Source organism: Corvus cornix, chromosome 10 (genome assembly GCF_000738735.6).
Source record: "Corvus cornix cornix isolate S_Up_H32 chromosome 10, ASM73873v5, whole genome shotgun sequence".
In the NCBI taxonomy this organism is placed as follows: domain Eukaryota; kingdom Metazoa; phylum Chordata; class Aves; order Passeriformes; family Corvidae; genus Corvus; species Corvus cornix.
In genome coordinates this window covers 13,934,564-13,956,630 of record NC_046340.1, presented here as the reverse complement: position 1 = coordinate 13,956,630, position 22,067 = coordinate 13,934,564, and the positions used below count along the sequence as shown (strand labels likewise).

At 39.3% G+C, this 22,067-nt stretch overlaps 2 protein-coding genes across 6 annotated transcripts in view; one reads left to right on the top strand and one right to left on the bottom strand.

Moving 5' to 3' along the window:
* Positions 1-12,927, bottom strand: part of AQP9 (aquaporin 9) — a 28,215-nt gene extending 15,288 nt beyond the window's left edge. The window contains exons 1-4 of one of the 4 annotated variants that reach the window (XM_019280778.3): positions 12,850-12,926; positions 12,137-12,217; positions 11,427-11,555; positions 503-629 (exon numbers count right to left, since the gene is read on the bottom strand). In XM_019280778.3, the coding sequence (XP_019136323.1) occupies positions 503-629; positions 11,427-11,555; positions 12,137-12,163 (283 nt within the window). In that variant the 5' untranslated portion in view covers positions 12,164-12,217; positions 12,850-12,926. Of the gene's footprint in view, positions 1-502; positions 630-3,976; positions 3,996-11,282; positions 11,556-12,136; positions 12,218-12,849 lie in introns of those variants that run through there. The other 3 variants (XM_010390835.4, XM_010390837.3, XM_019280779.3) reach the window with 3 other exon arrangements.
* The window catches only part of ALDH1A2 (aldehyde dehydrogenase 1 family member A2), a 75,618-nt gene continuing 54,229 nt past the window's right edge, over positions 679-22,067 (top strand). The window contains exons 1-6 of one of the 2 annotated variants that reach the window (XM_019280772.2): positions 679-956; positions 14,081-14,210; positions 15,393-15,473; positions 16,887-17,034; positions 18,883-19,013; positions 20,289-20,477. In XM_019280772.2, the coding sequence (XP_019136317.1) occupies positions 20,415-20,477 (63 nt within the window). In that variant the 5' untranslated portion in view covers positions 679-956; positions 14,081-14,210; positions 15,393-15,473; ... (1 more) ...; positions 18,883-19,013; positions 20,289-20,414. The remainder of the gene's footprint in view (positions 957-14,080; positions 14,211-15,392; positions 15,474-16,886; positions 17,035-18,882; positions 19,014-20,288; positions 20,478-22,067) is intronic. The other variant, XM_019280774.2, reaches the window with a different exon arrangement.

Sequence of the window (22,067 nt, the reverse complement as noted above, 5' to 3'; positions counted from 1 at the left end):
TGCTATTGCCTATCATAGGACATGAAGAAATAAATTGCACTCTTTGAGGTGAATCCCATTCATTATACCCATTAGTGGGTCATTCTACTTTCTGTGTAGCTGGCCACCATTTTATCTGGTGACTGCTGAATTGCTCTTCATGGTTATTTCTTTAAACACGGTGCCTGTTCTGCCCAGGATCATCTCTATTGACAGAATTTTCAAAGCAACATCAAGCAGATTTCTGGTTTGCACAGAACACTTACCATGAAAGTCAGAGGTGTGCCAAGGTTTGCACACTGTAGTTGAGATCAGAATTTGGTGGGAGATTTTGTCAAACACAAAGAATAGAAGGAAATAAGAACACACAAGGTTTACTAGCAAAACTCTGGTGCAGACTCTGCTGTAATGGTGCTTACTGTTGCTAGATTCATGATTGTTTATACCATGAAGTGAAAGCCCTTTAACAAAAGAGCCTTAACACAGTAGTAATAAATACTATATAAGAAAAAAAGTCACTTACCAGAAACCCCCCCGGACACGTACACTGCTATGGTGACTGCCATGGCAAATCCCACTGACACTGTCATGGGCCCTCCATGCATTCCCCGGCTGAGGACAGCCTGTCCCACACACCCACAGCCGAGAGCCTGCATTTTGAAAGAGAAGTGTAAAGTCACAAGGGTGTCTGTCAAATGTTACTGGTTGTGACTTCGGCTGCTGACCTGTATAGCTGAAAATGTTGAATACTGAAACACTGCTAGAATTTGTTGTTGCCTTTGCTGCAATGCACATTTGCTTTTTATTTTCCTCGTCTCTGTCATGAGCAGGAATGTCTGCTAATGAGGACCTCTCTCCACATAGAAAGCAGTTCTCAGGCACAATGATGGGATACAGATCAGAACTTGGAGCCAGAACAAGATCTCACAGCCTCCACAACAAAACTCTGCATCTGAAAGTGAAATTAATTCTGTGTGGTAAGTTTTCAGTTCCAGACTGATGTTATAAGCAATAAAAAATTTACTGTAAAAGTTATGAAAAATAGTTCAAAAAAGCTTTTAATGTTTAATGCTGAAACTCTGAATTTAGACAACTTTCTGGCATTTACAGTGTGTGTTATTGTTACGCTGAATTTATATCATATATTCCTGTAGCAAAATATTTTACTGGCTCTGCAGCCTGAACAAATAACTGGAGATATCTAAATAATATTGAAGAATTCTAAACGTATTTAAACTAGTTCTCTTTTTTTGTTGGTTTCCCTCAGAATGAAGTTCAGGAGCACATTTAAATATTTGCTTAAGATGATGTTTATTCATTTCTAAAACCTCTGCTTAGCTTCAAGCATATGTTTAGGTCCTATTAAAGATGATAGGAAAGATATTCAAAGGGACAAAACCCTTTTAGTTTGAGATAGAATAGCTGTTCCATTTCTGTGTCTTTGAAAGTCTGCTTTTTAAATATATGCCTACCGTGCTCTGCTGAACAAGGACCCAACACTATATGGAAGCTCTCAAATAATATCTATAGTCCGAAAACTTTTGCTTCTCTGCAGCAGTAAGTGATGTGAATCATACCATTTCTAGGATGTGACTAGATTTATCTTGAGCAACCTTAATTACTTACTTTCAGTTGCAAGGCAGTTGAATTCAGAAACTGCAAAGTAATGGGAAAATCTCTCTTGCCTTAAAAATAGACTGTACCAAAAAGATTTGGTGATTGAGGTTTAACAAGCAAGTCCTACTAGAATAGATGCAATTTAAACAGGCAAAATTATACTTTTGTTTCCATTATTTCCCTAAGGGTTTTAGCTAATACCCAAATGTGACAGGAAAGCTCTCAATAAAATTGCACTCTTAACCAGCTTTGTAATGCAGACGGTGTTTCTAAGTGCCCCGAGACTGTGTCATATACCCAGGTGCAGTTCTTGCCTGGAGGTCATAATCATGTAAGCAAACAAAACACTGTCTGGTGCCAGAGTGTTAGAGCTCTGGTTATGTAAGGGTAGGGTGGTGTTAGATAGCTGCAGTTTATTGGCCTGTATAATTAAAAGCTCCAGGACACAGTGCAAGCTACAGTCAGCTGCTGTGCAATGGATGACACGCTTGTGTTAGCCATACTCTCACCTAGCAATGCTCATGGTAAGCACAAATGCACGTACAGCAAACCAAAATAAAACACACTGGAGTTGTTCACAGCTGAAATTGCGTTGTTTTCTTTAAAACTTCGTATGAGACAATTCATAATGTGTTTATATGTTTAATATGGAAAGAATGGGTATGCTGGAATTCATTATGTTTAAGATTAAGAATCTAGAGGAGGTGAATTAGCATACTCTAGTCCTCACTTTCCAGATTTCTCAAAGGGAGTATTGCAGAAGCCTGCACCAAGCAAGATTTTGTGGAAGATATGTCTCACATGAGGAGCAAGGTCATTAGGCTGCTCTGGGCCCCTGCACACTGGGGTGCAGGTTGAATTCAGGCAACCAGTTCAATCTACAAGTATAGTGTACACTTGTGTTCTGAAATGGCATAGGCAAAGTTTTGAGATTCAAAGAAAAGGCCATTCTTTTGTAAACATTACCTCTTTCTGTAAGGATGACAAAGAAAGAGAAGAGGATTGGAGGAGATGGTTCCAGAAAAGGATAGGGGATAACAACATCTGTGTATATCAACTACAACTTCACAAGAGAAGGGAAGGAAATAACAAAGGGAGGCTGTGGCCTCCCTTCCTTTATTACCAGAGCTGAGGAGAGTCATACAGAAACAGCTGTGTTGTCCTCTTGCATAGCAGCTCCTGCTCTGCATGTCTTAGGGAAATACACAACTACAGATGCTCCATTTCTGTGCTAAGCAGTCTTAGAAAACTCTACAGAGAAGAAGATGTGCAAGCCAGCTGGAACACAGCTGCACTCAGTGGACCTGCTTGTGTCCAATGACTGAACACTACTGCAGGCACAGTCAGTGTGTGCCCATCCAGGGATGGGAAAACTGGGAACTGAGCCTGCAAATCTGAGCCATGTCACTGTAATACTTCCACCATTTGCTGACCTTTTCAGAAGGAGATAAAAAAGTTGCCTCATATGTACTGTAGCTAGGTTGGCACAACTGGAAACTATCACCTAATCATGTAATTACATGAACAGCAATTTAATACCTTGTAAGTCTTTGCTTGACTGAGTTAAGACATACTAGATCATCAAGTTGTAACTAAATATTCTAGGATTTTAGGCCAAGCTCAGCCATCAGTTGCACCCACAAAACTCATTGATTGAAGCACATGGAGTTAATGGGAGTTTAATTTAGTAGAATATAGCCAGATCTCTTTATCTTATCTTGTCTATCTTATGTTACCAGGTTTTCCTCTTAGCAGTTATCTGTAGCCTGATCTGCTTAAAATTACTGGAGTAGTCTCAGCACTGACTTTTTTGTTCATGAAGTCATTAGATTACTGTCCTAAAGAGCATGTTTGGGTGTGGAATAGCTGTCTGAACCTTCTCTGCCAAAAGAACTTGCTTCATAGCCCATTAGATCCTTCTCTTTGTCTTGGACAACATGGTTAATGTTAGGAAAGGAAAACACTGGCCTTCAATGAGCATAAGGTCCTGTTTCTGCCTGGAAGCTTGCAGGACTTTCTGTATCCCACTCATCAGAGAGACTAAAGATCATTTGCCTCCATCTTACTATTTTCAGGATTTTTCCAAATGCTTGTAATAGCATTTTTCAGTATAAATAGGATTTCTGCAAGATCTGAAACCACAATTTTAGGGAATCTATTTTTCTACATGGCCAGTAAAGCTTTAGACATCTTAAAGCATAATGCTTATATGGAAAAGCCCCCTTCTTATTACACAGTCCTAGAAGTGCTGTGCATTTCTAGGCAGACACTCTGACTGTCACATTAAAGAGGCAGCCAACTTTTTAGCAGTGTGAAGACAATGAGCTGTGCTGCATTATACCCTGTACATCGCTAGCTCCAGCTGTGGTGAGTGACACACCTGCAGTAGGGTTCCACAGGTGCCCCTGCAGGCAGAGTGTGGTCTCAATGGCTGCACAGCTGATGATGCTGTGCATGAGTACAGGAACTCAGTGTGCTGTAAGGAATACAGTTAGCAGTTGCAAAAAAAAAAAAAAAAATTAAAATATTAATGATTTAAAATAAATATAAATAAATAAAATATTATTTAAATCATAAACTGTTCACTTTCAATCATGAAATGCTAGAAAAGTAGTGGTTGCATTTGCCCTTCCCTGCAGGTAGGGACCTTTGCCCATGAAAAGTTTACAGCATTGTTCATGGTGTACTGTAGTCTTGTGCAGTTCCCCTACCCAACACTAATATTTCCAAATAGGATTAGCTACTTATAAAAGTAGTAAACAAACTTTTCAGTTTGAGGCATACTAAATTGGTGGTGTCTTCCTAAGGGAGTGTGTTTTAGAACTCGCACTCATTTCCACCCCCTTCATTTACAAAGCAAGTCTGACGTCTGCTTAAGAATTTACCTTTTGAATTTCATTATAAGATGTTTTATAATATTAGAAGCTCTTTCCACACAGAGATGTATTTTTGCTGTGTTTCACATAGGATCTTAATTCAGACAGGGTTCCTAAGCATTCTTTCAACTGAGACAGTAATGCTAAAAGCAACAAAAACAGAGATAATGCTAGATCTTCTAAAATTCAGGGCTTTAGCTCTGCAAGAATTTACGTTACAGGCAACTCATTTCAGGAAAGACCAAGCCTCATCCAATTTCATGTTTAATATTTGCTATATTTTTTTAAATCAGAGAGTACTTAAGCTTTTAAAGGTGAGATAAAAATACAGCTTACCAGTCAAGTAATTTTTACATCCTTTAAAAGCACATGGCTCTTATTTTATCATACTAAACGTTTTGGTGGGGTGGGGAGGATTTCTGTGCACTACGATTTAATCAAGCTTAGAGCAATAAAAAATCACTACATCCGTTCTCCTGATGATCTCCTGGGAAACAACCAATATCCTCTTGGTTCAGTTGGATTTTTATTTTTTTTCAGACTTGCTATCTAATAAATAAGGGGTGAAAAAACCCCAAACCCTTATCATTTAGTTAATTAAATAGAATAGACATAAGCCTTAAAATTATTGCCATTTTGAAACCATTTTCAAGTGACAGAAAGCATTACTACTTGGAGACATGAATGTAAATTTAATAAAACTTGGGATGAATTGTGTATATAAGCTTTTAAAACATATAAATATCAAGTTCAAATTGCTTTGTGGGAAAAAATAGTGAAAATATTGAGAGACGGACTATGCTGTGTTATATAAACTGATGCTTTTAAATTTTTATTATTGCTTTTTCATATGCAATAGGAGACAAATAAAAGTTTGAAATCACCTAGAGAGAATGCAAAAGTCTGCATTTTCTCATATTTTATTATGATTAATATTGCACTCTTCATCCTGAAATGCTAAATGCTTTTCTTCCCTGAATTATAGAGGGCAACTGGCTTGAGTCAGTTTCTTCAGTGAAGACTGGTTTTATTTTCTTACTAGGTTTTAGAAATCCAGGAAAAAAAATGAAATGTGATATTCAGACACTTTCAGGAGTGAAACATCACCTGTTGTATCAGAGCAAGAAAGAAAAGGCCAGGCAAAGGAGCAAAATCTTAACTAGCAGCCTTGAAGAGAAAAAGAACGTATTCGGGTGCAGCTTCCCTTCCACCTTACTCATTTATTCTTGAGCTGAGATATGCTGCTTTGCTTCCTACCCCAACTGAAAAGCTTTAAATCTTTCTAAACTCTAAAATATGTTTAGTCTCTGTAGCAGCTCTCAGACAATTGTAGCATTGAGAAAGTGTGCAAGAGTGGGCATTGCAGATTCCAAGAAAGGAGGTTTTCTGTCCTCTCCTTGGAGTGTAAGGGTACATGTACCTTTTCTTTTATTCATTCCTTTGGGTGCAGAAACGGGGGCCAGATCTTTGCTGTGCCCTTGCGGTTAGAGGTACATGGTTAGGAGTAATTAAAGCCTAAGCAGTTTTCAGTTGAAAAAAAAGAAAGCTGAATGCTTTCAACAGTAAAGAAACCTGTGAGGAATGGGTTGGAAGAACTGAGTCACGTTTGCCTTTAAACCAGACCATGGATTGGAGAGCTCCCTAGAATTCACTTTCAACCAGAATGGTTCATTGAACTGTTGAGATCGCAAAGATATAAACTCACTGCATAGCACAAACTACGTTTATTGTCTTTTATTCTGTTCTCCAACTGTTTATGACAGTTTTTAAAAGTTATTACTTTTATTACCTTTCTTTTATTTGGTGAAACTTTGAAAAAACACCTTGTAAATTTGTGTCTGTAAAACATACAAGTTTTGCACTCGCAGTTGAATGCTGGAAAGATGCAAGCCTTTTCAAAGGCTCAGGCAGAGGTGCCTACACTTCAGTTCTATAGGTGTAAACTTTCTGGGGAAAAGGGTATCTACAGAAAAAGGTTCTGAAAAATTAAGTTCAGCTTACTGGAACCTCTTGGTTAAACAATGAGAGCTGAGTTACATGCTGGGGCTGATGTTGCAGAAATGAAGATAATTTTCTTCAAAGCTTTCATGTAACACAACATCTGAGTCACCTAAAAGTTTGAAATGTCATATACTGGGAAACCTAAGTCTGGATGAAAAACAAAAGATTTCCATGATTTTTCAGAAGTATTTGCTGTAATAAATATTTTGGGGTAAAAGAACAACTAGGTAACCTTCCTTTCAAATTTTTCACACTGCTAAATATTCAGCTGAATTAAAGAATGGTTTTTAAAACAGAAGAGCTGTCTAGAAAAAAAGATTGATTTTGATAATAGTAAAATAACACCAGTATGCTAGAATACCTCCTTAACCTCAGCACAACTAGGGGTCTTCATTACCACTTTGTCTTCTGTTTGTAATGCTGATTTAATATAGTTTCAAAAAGAGGAAGAGTTTGCATATCTTCACCAGAATAATTAGCAAAATTTAATGCCATCAAAATATATGTAACTCTAACATTAGATTCCTGACTGGCGTCTATTATTTATGGGTTGTACTATATTAATTGCTGCTAGAGACCCAAATGTATGGATCTCTGACACATGAGCTACTTTTCGAAGTGCAAACACTGCTAAGGCTCGTGGTATTTGCAGCATTATGTAATATTAAAAAAGCTGAGTGACATATCAAAATACCAATTATAAATAAATTTTAATAACCTCTTATCTAAGAGCTAATTATATAAGATTCTGTACTCCAGGAAATCCATTGCTGATGGCAAACAAGGCCATACCTTAAACAAAACTTGCTGTAATTTCATCCTATATGAAAAAAGTCTTCCTTTCACAAAAATTTAGAGCGTGGAATTTATCTTTGTTTAAAATTTCTAAGTAGTGGTTCTGTGTTAAATGTTAAACACTTATTTAAGGAGCAAAGGATCAAAAGCTATGTTTGCTTTCATGTAGTAGTATCATGTAATGAGAATTCTAATGCATGCTTAGGATAAGGGATATATGTTACCCTACAGTATTGTAATTAACATGCACTGGAATGTTGGGCCACAAAAAAAATAGATACAGAAAAGTTGTTTAAATTTTAATCTTCTGGACTGAACAAATCCATGTAATGTCAGTCTTAAAGATTTTTCTGAGGAGACTCAACTCTGCAACAGAGCAGGAGTGATAACTTGCACAACGAAGTGGTCAGAATATGAAAACAAGACTAAAATATTTTGATGATAAATAGCCTTCCTCATTAGCTGGACTACTTCAGGGGTGTCGTGCATTCAGTTCATGCTTGTGCCCTGTATCCTCTACGCACACACAAACATTTGCTTCAATGGGAGTTGCAAGAGGCTCCCCACCTCCTGCTGGAGACCACGCTCATAGGAGTATGTACATAGGAAAATATCTATCTATATATATACATAAATATTAGGAGCATATATACTCCCTGATTGTATTTATATGCTAAATGGCAGCCTGTGTTTTTTCTCAGCAAGGAAATGTATACTGCTCTGGCCTCAGGAGATTCTGGCTCCTGTGCAGCTCCTTTCTGGGAAACTGTGTTCAGTAAGATGCTCTTGAGAGTGAAAATGAAATACAAACTGTGTTAGGTGAGCAGTAGCTGTTAAAGGAAGCCACATGGCCTATTTGGCATCTCTTTTTGGAACTGTTTCAATTCAGATATACTTAATGGCATAAGTCAGAGTAAATCTCATTTTGGTTGAGAACAATGCAGTCAAGTTCCAAAGAGGAAATCTGGAGAGAAGCATGATTAAAAGCAGAGAGGCAGTTGGACAGGTGAGTTCCAGCCAGACTCACTAAAAAGCCACATAAACCATCATTCCTGGCTCTTTTGTGCTGGCACACAGGTGTTGTCCCCCTGAGTAATTCACAGAAGTCCCAAGAGGAAACGTACTGAACCAGGAAACAGGATGGAGAACAAAAAGCTCCCTAGGGAGCTCTTCCTCAAGGGAGACCTTGGGGTGTGTGACTGAGGCTGGGAAATGTGTGTGTGTGCTGACTCTCAGCCACCATGGTGCAAATGGGCAGGTGTTCTCCCACCTCAGAATGCTTCCGGGCTCCTAGTGTTTCTTACTGAAATTGTGTGCTTTGCTCAGCACAGAGTGTGGCTCATGTGGGCTGTGTCTGTATTATCAAGTTGTGTAATGTAAGCACCTGAGAACCTGACTGTGGATCTCTCAGGAGAGATTACTTATTTGGAGCATCTCCAGTCTGATCCACTGGACTGAGCATCCATTAATGGTCAGCACACTTCCTGTGATTCTGGAGCTCACCTTCTACTTTATTTTCACCTGGAAAGAATTTTGTCTACGTGCTCTGAGACCATGCTGCAAGGCAGACTGCAGCATGTTAAGTAGGGCTGACCAGGAGATATTATCCAAACTGTGTGCCCAGTGCCTTTCTCAAGGCTTGTTGTCTCAAATCTGTCCAACGTTGCAGGCCGCACCCTTCGCACCCCGAGGTGAAGGCTGGGTTTTTGTCTGATGAGTGATTCTACTTTCTAGATTTCCTGTTTGGAAAGTAATGTTGCAAGGCTGAGAGTTACCAAAGATGGTAGTTTAGGCTCCTATTAGTATGTGGCCTCTGATGTTATTCTCCAGAAAAAATAGAAATAGGTGATGTGGAGGGACAGAATTTCACTCAGCTAACTCCCAGCAGTGGGTCCCAGATTTAGGTGTGGTCAGTTAGCATTGGCTTCCAGACAGAGCCTGTGGGTAATAGAAATGCTGTTTCAGCCTTGCTCTCTGGCACAGGTGCTCTCCACAGGCTCTCAACCCCATCACAGTGACCCAAAATGACTTTCAACAAAGATGTGAATCAGCTGTGCTGTAGGCCGTGAACTCTCCTCTCACTTTGTAACAGCATTAACACATAGTTCTTACACCATCTTATTACATTGCTTCTTTTGCACACATGGTGTCTGTTTTTCAAGGATTTCTGTCCTCTGACTTACCAGGGTGCCCCTTTCATTAGGTCAAATTTAAATTAAGGGTTTAATATTTATCTGTACTTTAAGTACTTGCCAGCTGACAAAGCTTTAAAGCAGTAGCAATAAATAGAATCACAGAATCAACTAGGTTGGAAAAGACCTTTGAGATCATCAAGTCCAACCTATCACCTAACAACACCTCATCAACTAAATCATGGCACTGAGTGCCACGTCCAGTCTTTTTTTAAACCCGTCCAGGGATGGTGACTCTACCACCTCCCTGGGCAGACAATTCCAGTGCCCAATCACTCTTTCAGTGAAGAATTTTTTCCTGGTGTTGAACCTAAACTTCCCCTGGCACAGCTTAAGATAACAGCAGAAAAGGCAGCTTCTTCACAATAAACACTTTGTACTGCTGCTAACTTGTGCAGTCTAAATACACGTTGAGGTATCCAAGCACTGAGAAAGCTGCACTTTAATCCAGGTGAGGCTCTTTCTGCTTTAAACCAAGGTTGAAACTAGAAAGGGTAAGAGAAATGAGAAGCTCAGATGATTAACAACAATTTTTTAGCTCTATTTTCTACTACACTCATACAGTGAATATACTAGAAAATGGGATCTGGGTTTGCATTTCCTTCTAGCCTTGTGCAGCAGGACATTAGACTGCAAATGCTATTATCTAATCTGCACTTTAATATGTTTTCTTCTCTTGCTTAATTTTATTAATGGAAAGAGGAGGAGGATCTTGTGGCAAGGACAGGCTACTGGAAGTCAGGTGATGTGGGTTATATTCAGAGTTCTGCCACAAGCTTCCTGTGCAGGCTGCTGTAATCAGGTTTGGTAATATACAAAATGAAGATAATGACATTTCCCCTCCTTACCAGGGTGTTGTGACACTTAATTCATTAGTGTTTGTAAAGTGTTCTGTGCTCCTTGCTTCTAAATGTGCTGCTTACTGTAATAATGTCTTATGGATGGTATTAAATTTGAGAATAATGTTATTTTAGTGCCAGTGCACTTCAGTTGACTGAAGTGTAGTAAAGACCACAATTTCCAGTATTTTATGAGCTACTGGAATTTTTAGATTACTTACTTGAAGTTTAGCTAATATACTTACAGTTATAAAACCTACTATGTCAGTACTGTGCCTGCTTCTTTTTTTGTCCGTTTCACTATGATGAAATATTTAGCAATAAGCAAGACTGCATTGTCCAGACAAAGAGGAGAAAGAAAGAAAGAAAGAGTTTGGCATAAATATTCTAGCTGCTTGACTTCTAGCTCTGCTACTCAGCCTGCTCTCTCCCTTGGTGAGTCACACTCCCAGTGCAAAATGCACAGAAAAACTGAGCAAGTAATTAAGTTTAAAAAAAAAAAAATCTGGGGCTATAAAAATGGGATATTTAGGTATTTATCCAAATTGTAGCAGTACTATAGGACCAAGCAATATATGTGTAATTTATATAGTACAGTTAAAAACAAAACAAAAATTTGTTAACTTACAAAATCTCTGAAGGTTTGGCAATGCAACTCCCAATAAATTCACTACAAATCACACAGCTAAATTCCTATATTGCACAGGAAAACAACTAGCTAAAATTTTCTAAATGTGCAGTACAATATGTTTGTTAATGTAAACAGAATTTGTGCATAAAATAAACTGCTGAGTTTTTAAAAAACAGGAGAGTATTAACAGCATTCATTGTGCGTATCTGAATTTTTCAGAACGTGCTCATTCACTGAAATTCCATCCCTAGATGAAATCTAATGCTGACCAGACAACTGTAATACATAAGAGTATCTGTTTTTTATAGGCAGTGATAATTACATGAGGTGAAAAAAGGAATTACAAACTTACCGTCCTAGGAGCAATTCATTCAAGCTGTGCATGGTCAGGCTGTAACCTTGCTGCTGGCACAGTACAAGAAAAACGTACATGTCCCCTTACAAGCACTGTCCAACATTAGATTAGTAGGAAGAAAGGAAAGCAGCTGACACTTACTATCAGTATAAAAGTTCCCAGGAACTCTGAAAGGGCTTCTTTAATCAGGCTGTTCTTCAAGGCAAATTTCTCCTTTAAACTCCTTTTGCTTTTCTGGCTCATTTTGGCTTCCTCTATTGCTCTGGTGCCCTAGTTACAAATACACACAAATTTGTTCTGTATTCGTCCCCGCTTCAGCTGAACTTTGACACTTTTACTTAAACATTGAAATACGAGATTTCATCTTGTACAGCCAGTGAAATCATCTGACTGCAGGCACTGACAGAACCAACTCAACATGCCCTAACAATTCATCATGGGTTTGTCATTCTATGCCTTCTCTGTGTACACTTCTATTTATACTGGTTAGATAATACCAGTAAGTTCACAATCAGTTTTCTTCTTTTTTCTTACAGAATGGATTAATCATTACCTTTCCTATATTGCTTTTTTTTTTTTTTAATCCTGGTAAGAATGAATAAAATTTTGTTTCTATCATCCTGATGAAAAAGAAAGGCAAAAAGATAAACCACAAAATAAGGAAACAAAATATAGTTGCAAATTTCTCTCTGACCTGGATTGGGATTTAAACCATGCTGCTATTGGCTGTCAAAGAGTTTTTCAAGGGGAGGTTGTAAAGAGAGTGAATGCTTGGGAGAATGCTGTGCTGTACCCTGCACACAAGAGCCCTTAACTTCTGAGACATTTCAGTGGCTAATGAGGAATCTTACCTTGGTGGTGTGTGTTGAATTTTGCATATTCACTCACAGTACTCTTTTTGGACTAAATGCCTTGCTCTCTAGTGAACTTCCCTGTTTATAAAAGAGCAACGAGGCAGAATAAATTAGGAACATTTAATGAATTCTGTTTCAGTCCAGTGGCTCCCTACAAGGCAGTACAGGGAAGTGAGGCACTGAGTGACTGTATATCTCCTATATATCTAGCTTAAAAAGGTGCATGGGTGCTATAATATGGAACATTATAATATTATTTTCCATGGTCTTAAGACTTGAATTTGCTGAATATCTCAAAGAACTGGGTCTCCTAGAGAAAAATATTACACCTTTATCTCTTCAGCATCTTGAACAGTTTTATCAGATGTGATACAGACTTGACAGTAACTGGTTGATTTACAAGTATTTTCTGGTGTTTGACTTGACACCAGCATGTCAGCCCAGTTCTGGTAGATTATTTTGGTATGTATTGTAGCTGCTCAGTGCCTTGGTCTTTATCTGTCCTAAAAAGGGCAGAACCTTACAGGGTTAGGGAAATGTGCCACTTCTGTTATCCTGTCAGTGCTGTTCCTTGCCTCCAGCTAGGACCCAATGTGTGCTCCCTGCAGCAGTAGTCACCTTACCACCACCAGCTTCATCCCTTAATCACCCAGTTCTCCCCCACTACCCAATTTTAATCCTTAACTGCTTTTCTGTGTCCTTTTACTCACCTTTCTCTACCTCTGCATCCAAACAGCACTGTGCCCTTAGGTGGCCTGTGGAGCACAATGGAGCTGATAGAGCAGGAGATGGCAGCATCTGTGCTGGTGCTGCCTGAGCCACGAGCACCTGTGCAGAGATGGTGACACTGCTGCAGGACAGCTCCAGGTCCTGCTCTACAGGTCCTGCCTGTGGCATGGACAGCTGGGCCTGCCTCTGGGGAGCCCCTGAAAATAGCCTGTGTAGGGCAGCTTGAAAACCTTTACCCCACACCACTGAAAAACAAACATATTATTCAGGACCTTAATTATCACAGCATGCTAAAGTATATGTTTGTTATGTCTGTGAGAGAAGTCTTTCAGAATAATGTATACATTAGAACTGAGGGAGGATGCTTGGGAGGACATTCATTACATCAGGAATGAGATAAACCACTTCCTCTCTTTCAGGAAAATGATAAATAAACAAACACGTTTATGAAAGCAATTTTTAGTTGTTTTTCCATGCAATTCTTTCTCTTATGCAGATGCAAGTCTTGCTACAAGGTAGTATGTAGATACCTCTGATTTTGGTCTCATAGCACGTGTGAAGACATTAATGCTATTTTTCAGCTAATAATGGAGTAATAATATGTCAGAGACAGAAATTCATACTCATTTGTTCAGATCACACTGAATTCCTTGTATCAATTTTCTGTCTTTGCAGGGTGGAGAACTGGCACAAATACATCTATTTCACATTTGCTTTTATCAGATTTTCTTCAATACTTTGAAGAGATCATATGATTTAACTCCATTAATAAAAACTGTGATACTAAGTTAGACCAAAAGTCCTCCTCAGCTCCATAATAAGGTTCAAGCAGGTGCTCTAAGAAAGTATTGAAGAACAGAGTACACAGGGGATGACTGCTCCCTTGGTAAATCCTTCCAGCTTTTGACAGGTGGCAATTTAAAGTCACTGACACACTTTTCAAAGAGAAAAGGGGGCAGTGCAGAACATTTGAATTAAGTTTCTCCTTTTGTTATATTTAGAAAGAGATTCTAAGACATTTACCAAATCTAACAAATATTCATGTAGCATTTTAAGAAAGACAAGTAAAATGTAAACACTATGAAAGCTTTGACCTTAATTACTACCTATTTGATTAATCCTCTGCTTTACTGCCTTTTAGTTAGTTGTATGCAATGGAACATCTGGTTGAACAAGGGAAAGAAAATGCACTGTGATTACTGTTTTCTACAGCTCCCTCACCTGGGCCCTGCTCCCAGAGTCAGAATGATAAGGATATTGTCAGTGCCATCCATAAATATTGATAACTGTGTCATCTGAGGGAAGAAAATGAAGGCATCTTCCAAAAATGGAAGTTATATAAGTAAGTAAGCAGCACACAAATGTAGAACCACAAGAAAGTTCACCAAAAAGATTTTAAGGTTTTGCAAGGAATGTGAAAGTTATAGTACAAATGTTTTCAGATTCCATTATCAGAGGAGTCCTCCAAGAGAGTAAGTAAAGCTATGGAGGATGGAAGCACAGAATAAGCATTCAAGGTGGCTGTCCACAGCTAAAAGAATTATTTGCCTTGCTGAAGACCCAGACATCTGGTGGGCTGAGTGTGAGCAACTGTTCTAAAATAAATTGTCATCAGGAAACACTTCAGGAGAAATTGATAAATTAACCAGTAACTAATTGCTGGAGCTGTGCAGTATTTCCACCAAGGGATTAAAATGCTCAGCTTCTCAAGTGCTAGTGTCAGTGGGTTGGTTTTTTGCTGATCCTGTTCCTAATGTCAGCAAAACAGAACATAGGAAATGTACCAGTGATCTGCTGGTGCTTCAAGAGAGTCCTTCAAAGGTGATCATGGGAACTACAAAACTGTCCGTGTTACTTCTATGCCAGGAAAATTTGATGAACTGCTGTAAAAAGTAAAATCAATAGACAAAGAGATAAAGCTGATGCTCTGGAGAAGCATCAAGTGGATTCTGTTAAGGGAGATTTTGCCTCACAAATCTATTGGTATCCTTTAAAGACATCAAAAAGCCCATTGATACTATTTTCATGCCTGAATGTGGGATCAGTGTAACCTTAGATTGCAAGACTAAGACCCTCGGGACCCTCACTCCAAGGTAGTCTGGACTGAAGTATTTCTTCTCTTCACCTGGATTCAAGCAGAGCAGGAATTCACATGATGTATATAACCTAACCATTTTTATAGTAATCTTCACTCCTATAGAAATAGCAAAGTCGAGAATAATGCACATAGCTCCCAGAGTTTAAATCCCATGGGTAACAATATATAGTGTACTGAATTTTTAATAGCACATTATTCAGAGTATCACATAAATTGTTATTACTGATGTAATAAAACCTAAACCAACACAGCTGGAGAGACCAAGCCTGTAAATACACCATATATTTTTTGTATTGTAATAATATGGGCCAAATTATTTTAAAGTCTGCTGATTTTAGTTGAATTAGACAAACTCTGAATGTGTACCTCTAATTCAGGTCCCCAGTCAAATGCCTTTGCCTAATTTATATCTCAATTTTCATACAGAAACTGCTGCATGGTACATAAAGAGCATTCTCTGTTTTACGGATTGGTTCTCCTGCTGGGGAAGTCAAAGAAAAAATTCAGGTGAGGAAGGACTGAACACACTGTAATTCAGCATTTTAAGTTTTTAGTACATAAACCCTCTATTTCTCTAGTTCTTGTATTTTCTGATCACCCCTCTCTCTGTGCTGTAGTCCCTCGTGAAAAAGTGTTCAGGTGAGAAATATTTGCAGTGTGAAGCTCTGGTTTAGCTAAGCCCACCTTGGAGGAGGGGCAGGGCACGCAAGGGACCCCTTGAGAATTTGTTCTTTCTTCTCTGTGATCTCAGTGTCCAGGCAAAACATTTCTGTCTGTATCATGCATATGACATCAAACCCACATCACATATGTGTACCTCAAGCTTTTTGCTCATAATCCTTAAGGCCTGACATATATTATGTCTGCTGTTGCTGACACTGATTTCAGGGACAACTAAACTGGACTTTCTCTAAAGCAGGACCCAGGATTTTGCTTTGTTCTTGACTGGCTGGGCACACCATTAGGCTTCAGTGCATAACTGATGTTACTATACAAACACATTATATATAGTTGTTTAACTGATAGTAAATTTTAAAGCTTGTTGTATGTGTAACACAGGCCCTGCCTGAGAGTTTCTGAGCCAGTTTAATCTCTCAACAGCCCTGCTGGCACAGAGGGGCACAGATAACATTCCAGTGCAGAGGGCCCCGTGACAGGGCTGTCAGTGCTGGCAGCACGTGGAAGTGTCAGGGCAATGCTGGACAGATGCTTGCGTGCACCACGGGTATCAGCTGCACTGGGCTGTGCTGCCCTCTCAGTGTGCTGGGAATGGCCCTAGGAGGAGCTTATCAGGTAGGTTATGGTATGGGCAAGTCTCACTTTCTGAATGCATCCAGCAAAAACTGTTTTGGTATAAGAAGAATTTTGCTTTTAAGGCACAGATCAACTTAGTACAGACAAGTGCTTTGTTTTAGCCAATTCCCTGCTCTTTCTTTCTGCATATTCCCTTTTCTCAAATAGCTTTGCCATTAAAAACAAAGGACATCTTGGTAAATATATTAATGCAGCATGAAGAAAACTTCGAAGTATATCCAGGGGACTTTGCAGGGATCTAAACCCTGTGTTTTCTTAACCCAAATGGGATATGTTATCAAAACCTTTCATCATTCTACAGGGCACGGGTTCCCTGTAGCAACCTGGAGACTTATTAAGGCTACTTGTAGGGTTGTGAAGAGGAAGAGATCTGAGCCTACCTAACTGATAAAAGGAATGTAACATGAAAGCCAAAGATAATGACAGATTTGACTCTACTGACACACAAAAGCAAAGTTATGTGTTTGGTAAATAGATGGAGCTAACTAGGACAGTTGATTCATGGTTCTAAAACCTAATTTCCATTGGGGAAGTGACAGTGTTTCTCGTATCTGACTCACCAACCCACCTACTTTCACCTGTCTCCCACTCTACTTGGCCCTCCAGGGGTGCCATGCAGCCACAATCTGATCCTCTGTTGGAGAAGAATATTCTGTAAGAGCTGCTGTTCCTGGTGCTTTGTCCCCTCTCTCCCACAGCAAGTGCATTTGGTTGCTTCAACACCATGTTCCACTCATCCCTCATCCTTTAGTAGGTGAGTTGGCAGTCTGCCTGATTTTCATTCTTTTAATTCCCTTTCACTCAGAATTATTCACATTTGATTGTTCAAATCCTCTGTCTTTCCAGAAACAAGTTTTGTTTCTGGGATTCCTTTACATGTTAAATATTTAGAACATACATGATAAATTTATCTCAGGCTCCTGTACAAGAATATTAGATTGCTAGGCCCAATTCCTTTGAAACTCCACAATCAAGACTTTTTAAGAAAAAAAAAGTGTTCTAATGTACGTTGCTGACTCTTTATAAGGGCATATTTGGGAGCAGACCCGCAGCAATCTTTTGTTACTTCTGCATGGTATCTATGTTCATTAAGGTAATGAAGCTATTAATTGAATATGTAAGTTCAGGTAATTAAATACAAGACTTATTTCTTTAGTTTAAAGGGTAATAATAAAAAATTTAAACTTGCAAACTAGATCACACATTTAGTGATGATGAATGTGAGCTGGAAAGTGCAATATTCCAATATGAATTAGTTAATTGCATCCATTCATTAGGTGATATACATTAGCAGAAGGTCAATCCATTTGAGGCTTGATGTGTTTTACAAATAATAAATTTCAACAGGTAAACTGAAGAGAAATTCAAAACAGAAAGGTTTTTATATATTTAAATTCAGAATAAAATCCCTACACCCACGAGCACATTCCCAGAGTTACCAGCACACGCATTCCCGAGGTCATTCCATCCAGTGAGGGACAGGTGACATTTCAGCTGCTGGCTTAAACTAGAATGCTAATTTTTGAAACTGACCCAGTCATAAAGTCAAACATGGAGCTTTTTCAAGCATTTTCTGCTTTATCACTCACTGAATTATTTGAAGCCTGCTTAAATCCTTTCAATTTGCATTTCAGTCTTGGACTAAATTTACCATAAATTTACCAACAACTGGTAAATTTACCAACTGCATCCGGATCCCTGTTGCTTGAACAAATTATTCTGCCCTTCAGGCCTCTTCCTTTTGCAAATTTTGTAAATTTACCAACTGTTAATTTGCCAGCAATTAACAGTTCTACTGGGTATAAAATGGCCAATATCACAGGTAAGAAAGCGGATCTGTTTGACTCATTTTACTAAAAATTATCCATTTGACTAATTTTTAGTAAAAAAACCTGTTAAATCAAGTTTTCTCCATTAGGCATTTGTGAATATTCAGTAATAAAATGTTTGTTCGTGATATCAGCATTTTTTTTTTGATGTTAAAGGTAATGTAGAAATAAGGAAAGTAAAAGTAGATTTTATTCTGTTCATTTAGAACTTAAGATATATCCAGACTCAAACAATTATTAATAAGATTTATAATTTTAAAACAATTGAGTCACTGAGATATATGAAAAAATTCTGAAATAATATCTTAGAGGATCCTCACAGTATCATGGGTGTTGCTTCACAGATCATATTGCTTAGGTGTATAATAACACCTTTTTACTTTATATGTATAAAATAGCTTTGTCTGAAGCAAGGACTGCTACCATCCTGGACACAGCTCAAGGGTCATAATTCTTAAAGAGATTTCAAACAGTAAGCCTCTTTCAATGGTCAGGCATAGAGACATTTAGAGAATTGATTCAATTAACCTAGAGGAAAAAAGTGCTATAATGTGTGATTTATGTTTGCAGATAAATTAAAATACAAGTATCTCCTGAAGAGCATTTGCTGCCCTCATGGTCAATAATGAAAATAGCAGGCAATTAAAATAGAACACCTGAGGTTGAAGCTTTAATGTATATATCAGAAAATGAAGTTCAGATTTCCTAAGTGGAAGTCTGAGCTGAAAAATAACTTAGGGGAAGTTTTTATTCAATCTCTATTTTTCTTCCAGAAGTAATTTATAAAGCACACAAGAAATAGGAAGAGACATTTACTGAAGCAGGAGGCAAAGGGTACAGAGGAGTGGGATCTCTCAATCAATACTGAATTTGTATGAGGAACCAGGAATATCCTTGCTAAATGGTAATGGAACAGCTGAGAGAAAATGTTATATATAAAAGAGCTTATGGGTCATATTGAAATAATTTTGGGGTAGATTTTGCAGTTGATCTTGAAAGGAATCATTGGAAGTGTCTGATAGAGTGACTCAGTTCCTTCCTGTGTGTGACAGTGCTTTCTGAAGCTCACTCAGGAGCATAAGAAATATTCATGGATCAGAAGTAGCAAGAATGAAGAGCTCTTGCTTGGAGTGTTGTTGGAGTTGCTGCATCCACTGCCCATTTCAGTGGTGTATCTATATGTGCTTTGGCACAGCTAATCTGCCCAAAAGAGGTTTTGAGATACAAAGAGTTTCACCTCATCCTCTAGTTTTATGACTTCCTTTAGGCAAAAGGTGCACAGTAGTGTAGAGTGGAAAAATATTAGTACTTCGACTGAGAAATCCAGGAATGCCTTAATTACATCTGTATTGCCTTCAACATTGCAACTTTGTCTTTTGCTCCCTGTCTGGCTACCACCCTGTTCCCACCAGATGGTGTCTGTACAAGCCAGGTCTATATCCTTATCTATAAATAATACCAGCTGCTGGGGGTGGGTGGAGAAATTGAGGCATCTAAATGTAACAAAGGTAGATCTCCAAATTATACATTCAGATTGCTCTAAATATAAAAAGAAACCCCTCCAGGAATGATTTTGATGTTGGCTGTATACTCTCCTAAATTCTAAAACTGAAGCAAGAAACAGAGTCACTTGATTGTTCTTCATTTTATTGACAACCATTTAATCACAAAGTGTGAAGACTTTGTCATTGCAATCTGAAACAACATATTTGCTGTCTAAGTACAAGTTTAATTAAAACCCATTCATGTGAGAGAAAATAAGCCAGTCTGACTTAACTGACAGTTGCAAATTGGCAACAAAACTCCAAACAAACCAGAAGCTACAGCACTACAATAAGTGGTTTTTCTGCTGCATGGAGGTGTTTAGGGACCATTGGACTGAACCCCAAGTATAGTCTCTGTTCTTTATTTTCTTTTCTTCAACTCACTTTTTCTTTCACAAATTAATTAGTTTCCTTCTGTATTCATTGTTTTTACCGAGATATTGTCCTAATGTCCAAGGCAATCCCTTCCACAGTAAATTACATATTAAACATTCACTTGCAAGATTCGAAGCCATGACTTGATTTGCTGTCATAAAGTAGCCAGTGTGGTGCTGAACCCTGGATCAGCTCCCCAGGCTGGGTCCATCAGTGTCCCCAAAATCTCTAAGACTTCGTTCCTCCCTCTTGCTTGGCAGAGCTGCTCTTGTCCGTGGTGAGAGCCCACTTTGGCCTGGGCACCAAGGGCTGAAGCATCGGTGTCTTCCCAGCTGGTGGAAGAGGAACTCCAGCTGGTCCCTCACTGTCCGGAAGAGCAACAGGACATGTGTGCCAAGTCTTCTGAGGAGCTCTCCGAGGGTGGCTGCACACCAGGAGCCTGCAGACTGGTAAGTGCAGTGCCGTTCTCCATCTGGGAATGCCAACAAGCCATTGGTCTAAAGGTCTCCAAGGGCTTTTGCGAACTGAATTGCTTTTAGATGTAAGAGGAATGTGGTTGGTACAAGTAGTTGATGAAGGTCACTTAAGCAGGTCCAGATTATGTGGGTTGGAGCTGCATCTCCACATGCACTGCCATCCCTTCTTGCCAAAATCTCTTGAATTTTATTGATTTAATAATGAAACTGTCATACAATTTCCTCATTCCTGAAACTTGTTTAAATGCTTTTTTTTTTTCCAAAGGAGCACATCCCCACTCTGATTTATTTTAAAATGGCTTTTAGAAGGTGTCATCCTTGTGATGAAGTGTTAGTTCTGTGTTGCCAGTGTGCCATTAAAAATTGAATTTCTGACGTTTAAATGTCTCACTCATCCCAAGTGTCACAGTTTGACAGCTCTGCATGTCACATTACAGCAGAGTATTATGAATCCATTTCCTCTGTCAGGTCAAAAAAAAAAAAAAAAAAGACTAAAAATGAGAGAAAGCAAAATCTGCAGTCTCCTTCATTAGTTAGATGGAAATTTACAGAAATATGCATGTTAACCCTGAAATGACTTAACTGACACTCTGTACCTTGTCTTGTCTGTCTGTGCAGAAGCAACCGTTGTCCCATGCTCCTGTACAAACACTAAGAGGACGCTGGGACAATCTTTTCAATTGTCTGCAAACTTGACAAACATGGAGCGAGGAATATAAAGGGAATCAACAAACAAATATTGTAACGAAATCAAAACATGGCCAGATCCCATTGTTTATTCTTGACTATGTCAATGAAAAGGTCATGTGGTATATTTCTTGTTGCTTTGTTTTGCCAACTTTAGACAGCTGTAGCTTTGGTGTCCTTTCTTTGTTCATCTATCTGGTATGTGATAACTTCAAAACATGAGATCTGATCGGGTTCAAAACATTGGGAGTGTTTGCATCAGTAAGCAGAACTTCACTATTTTGCCAAAAGTAATGAAAACGGCCTAGGCTTTCTATGTTTTCTGCCTAGAAGAAAACATAGGTTTTGACCAGGGAGAGTGTAGGGCTTTGACAATAAATTTCTGACGCCTGCCAGCTCGTGGATCTGGCTCCATTTGGCCATTGCCTTCCCAGTGACCTGCTGTACGGCATTGCCCAGCCTCTTCCATTGCATGACGTGGCCTCCCGGGAAGAGAGCCCCCAAAGAATAATAGCTGGCATCAGGTGGCTGTTGCTTGAAAAAATTATTCTGCCCTTTAAGTCTCTTCCATTTGCAGAGAACTTTCAGGAAATGCGCGAGCGGGGGCCCGCCCTGGCCGTGAGGCGCTGCTCCCCCGTGCCCTCAGCGGAGCAGAGCGCGCGCAGGGCGGCGGGCGCGGCCGGCAGGGGGCAGCAGGCGGCCGGCGAAGGCGCTGTGGCGGCGGCAGGTGGGGCCCGCGCGGGGCCGCCCGGCACCGGGCACGGCGGGTCGGCAGCGCCGAGGGTCGGGGCGCGGCCGCTCCGGCGGCACCGCCGCCAAAGGAAAAGCGGGGCGGCCCGCGCAGCAGTGGCCGCGCTGCGGACACGGCTGGCGGGG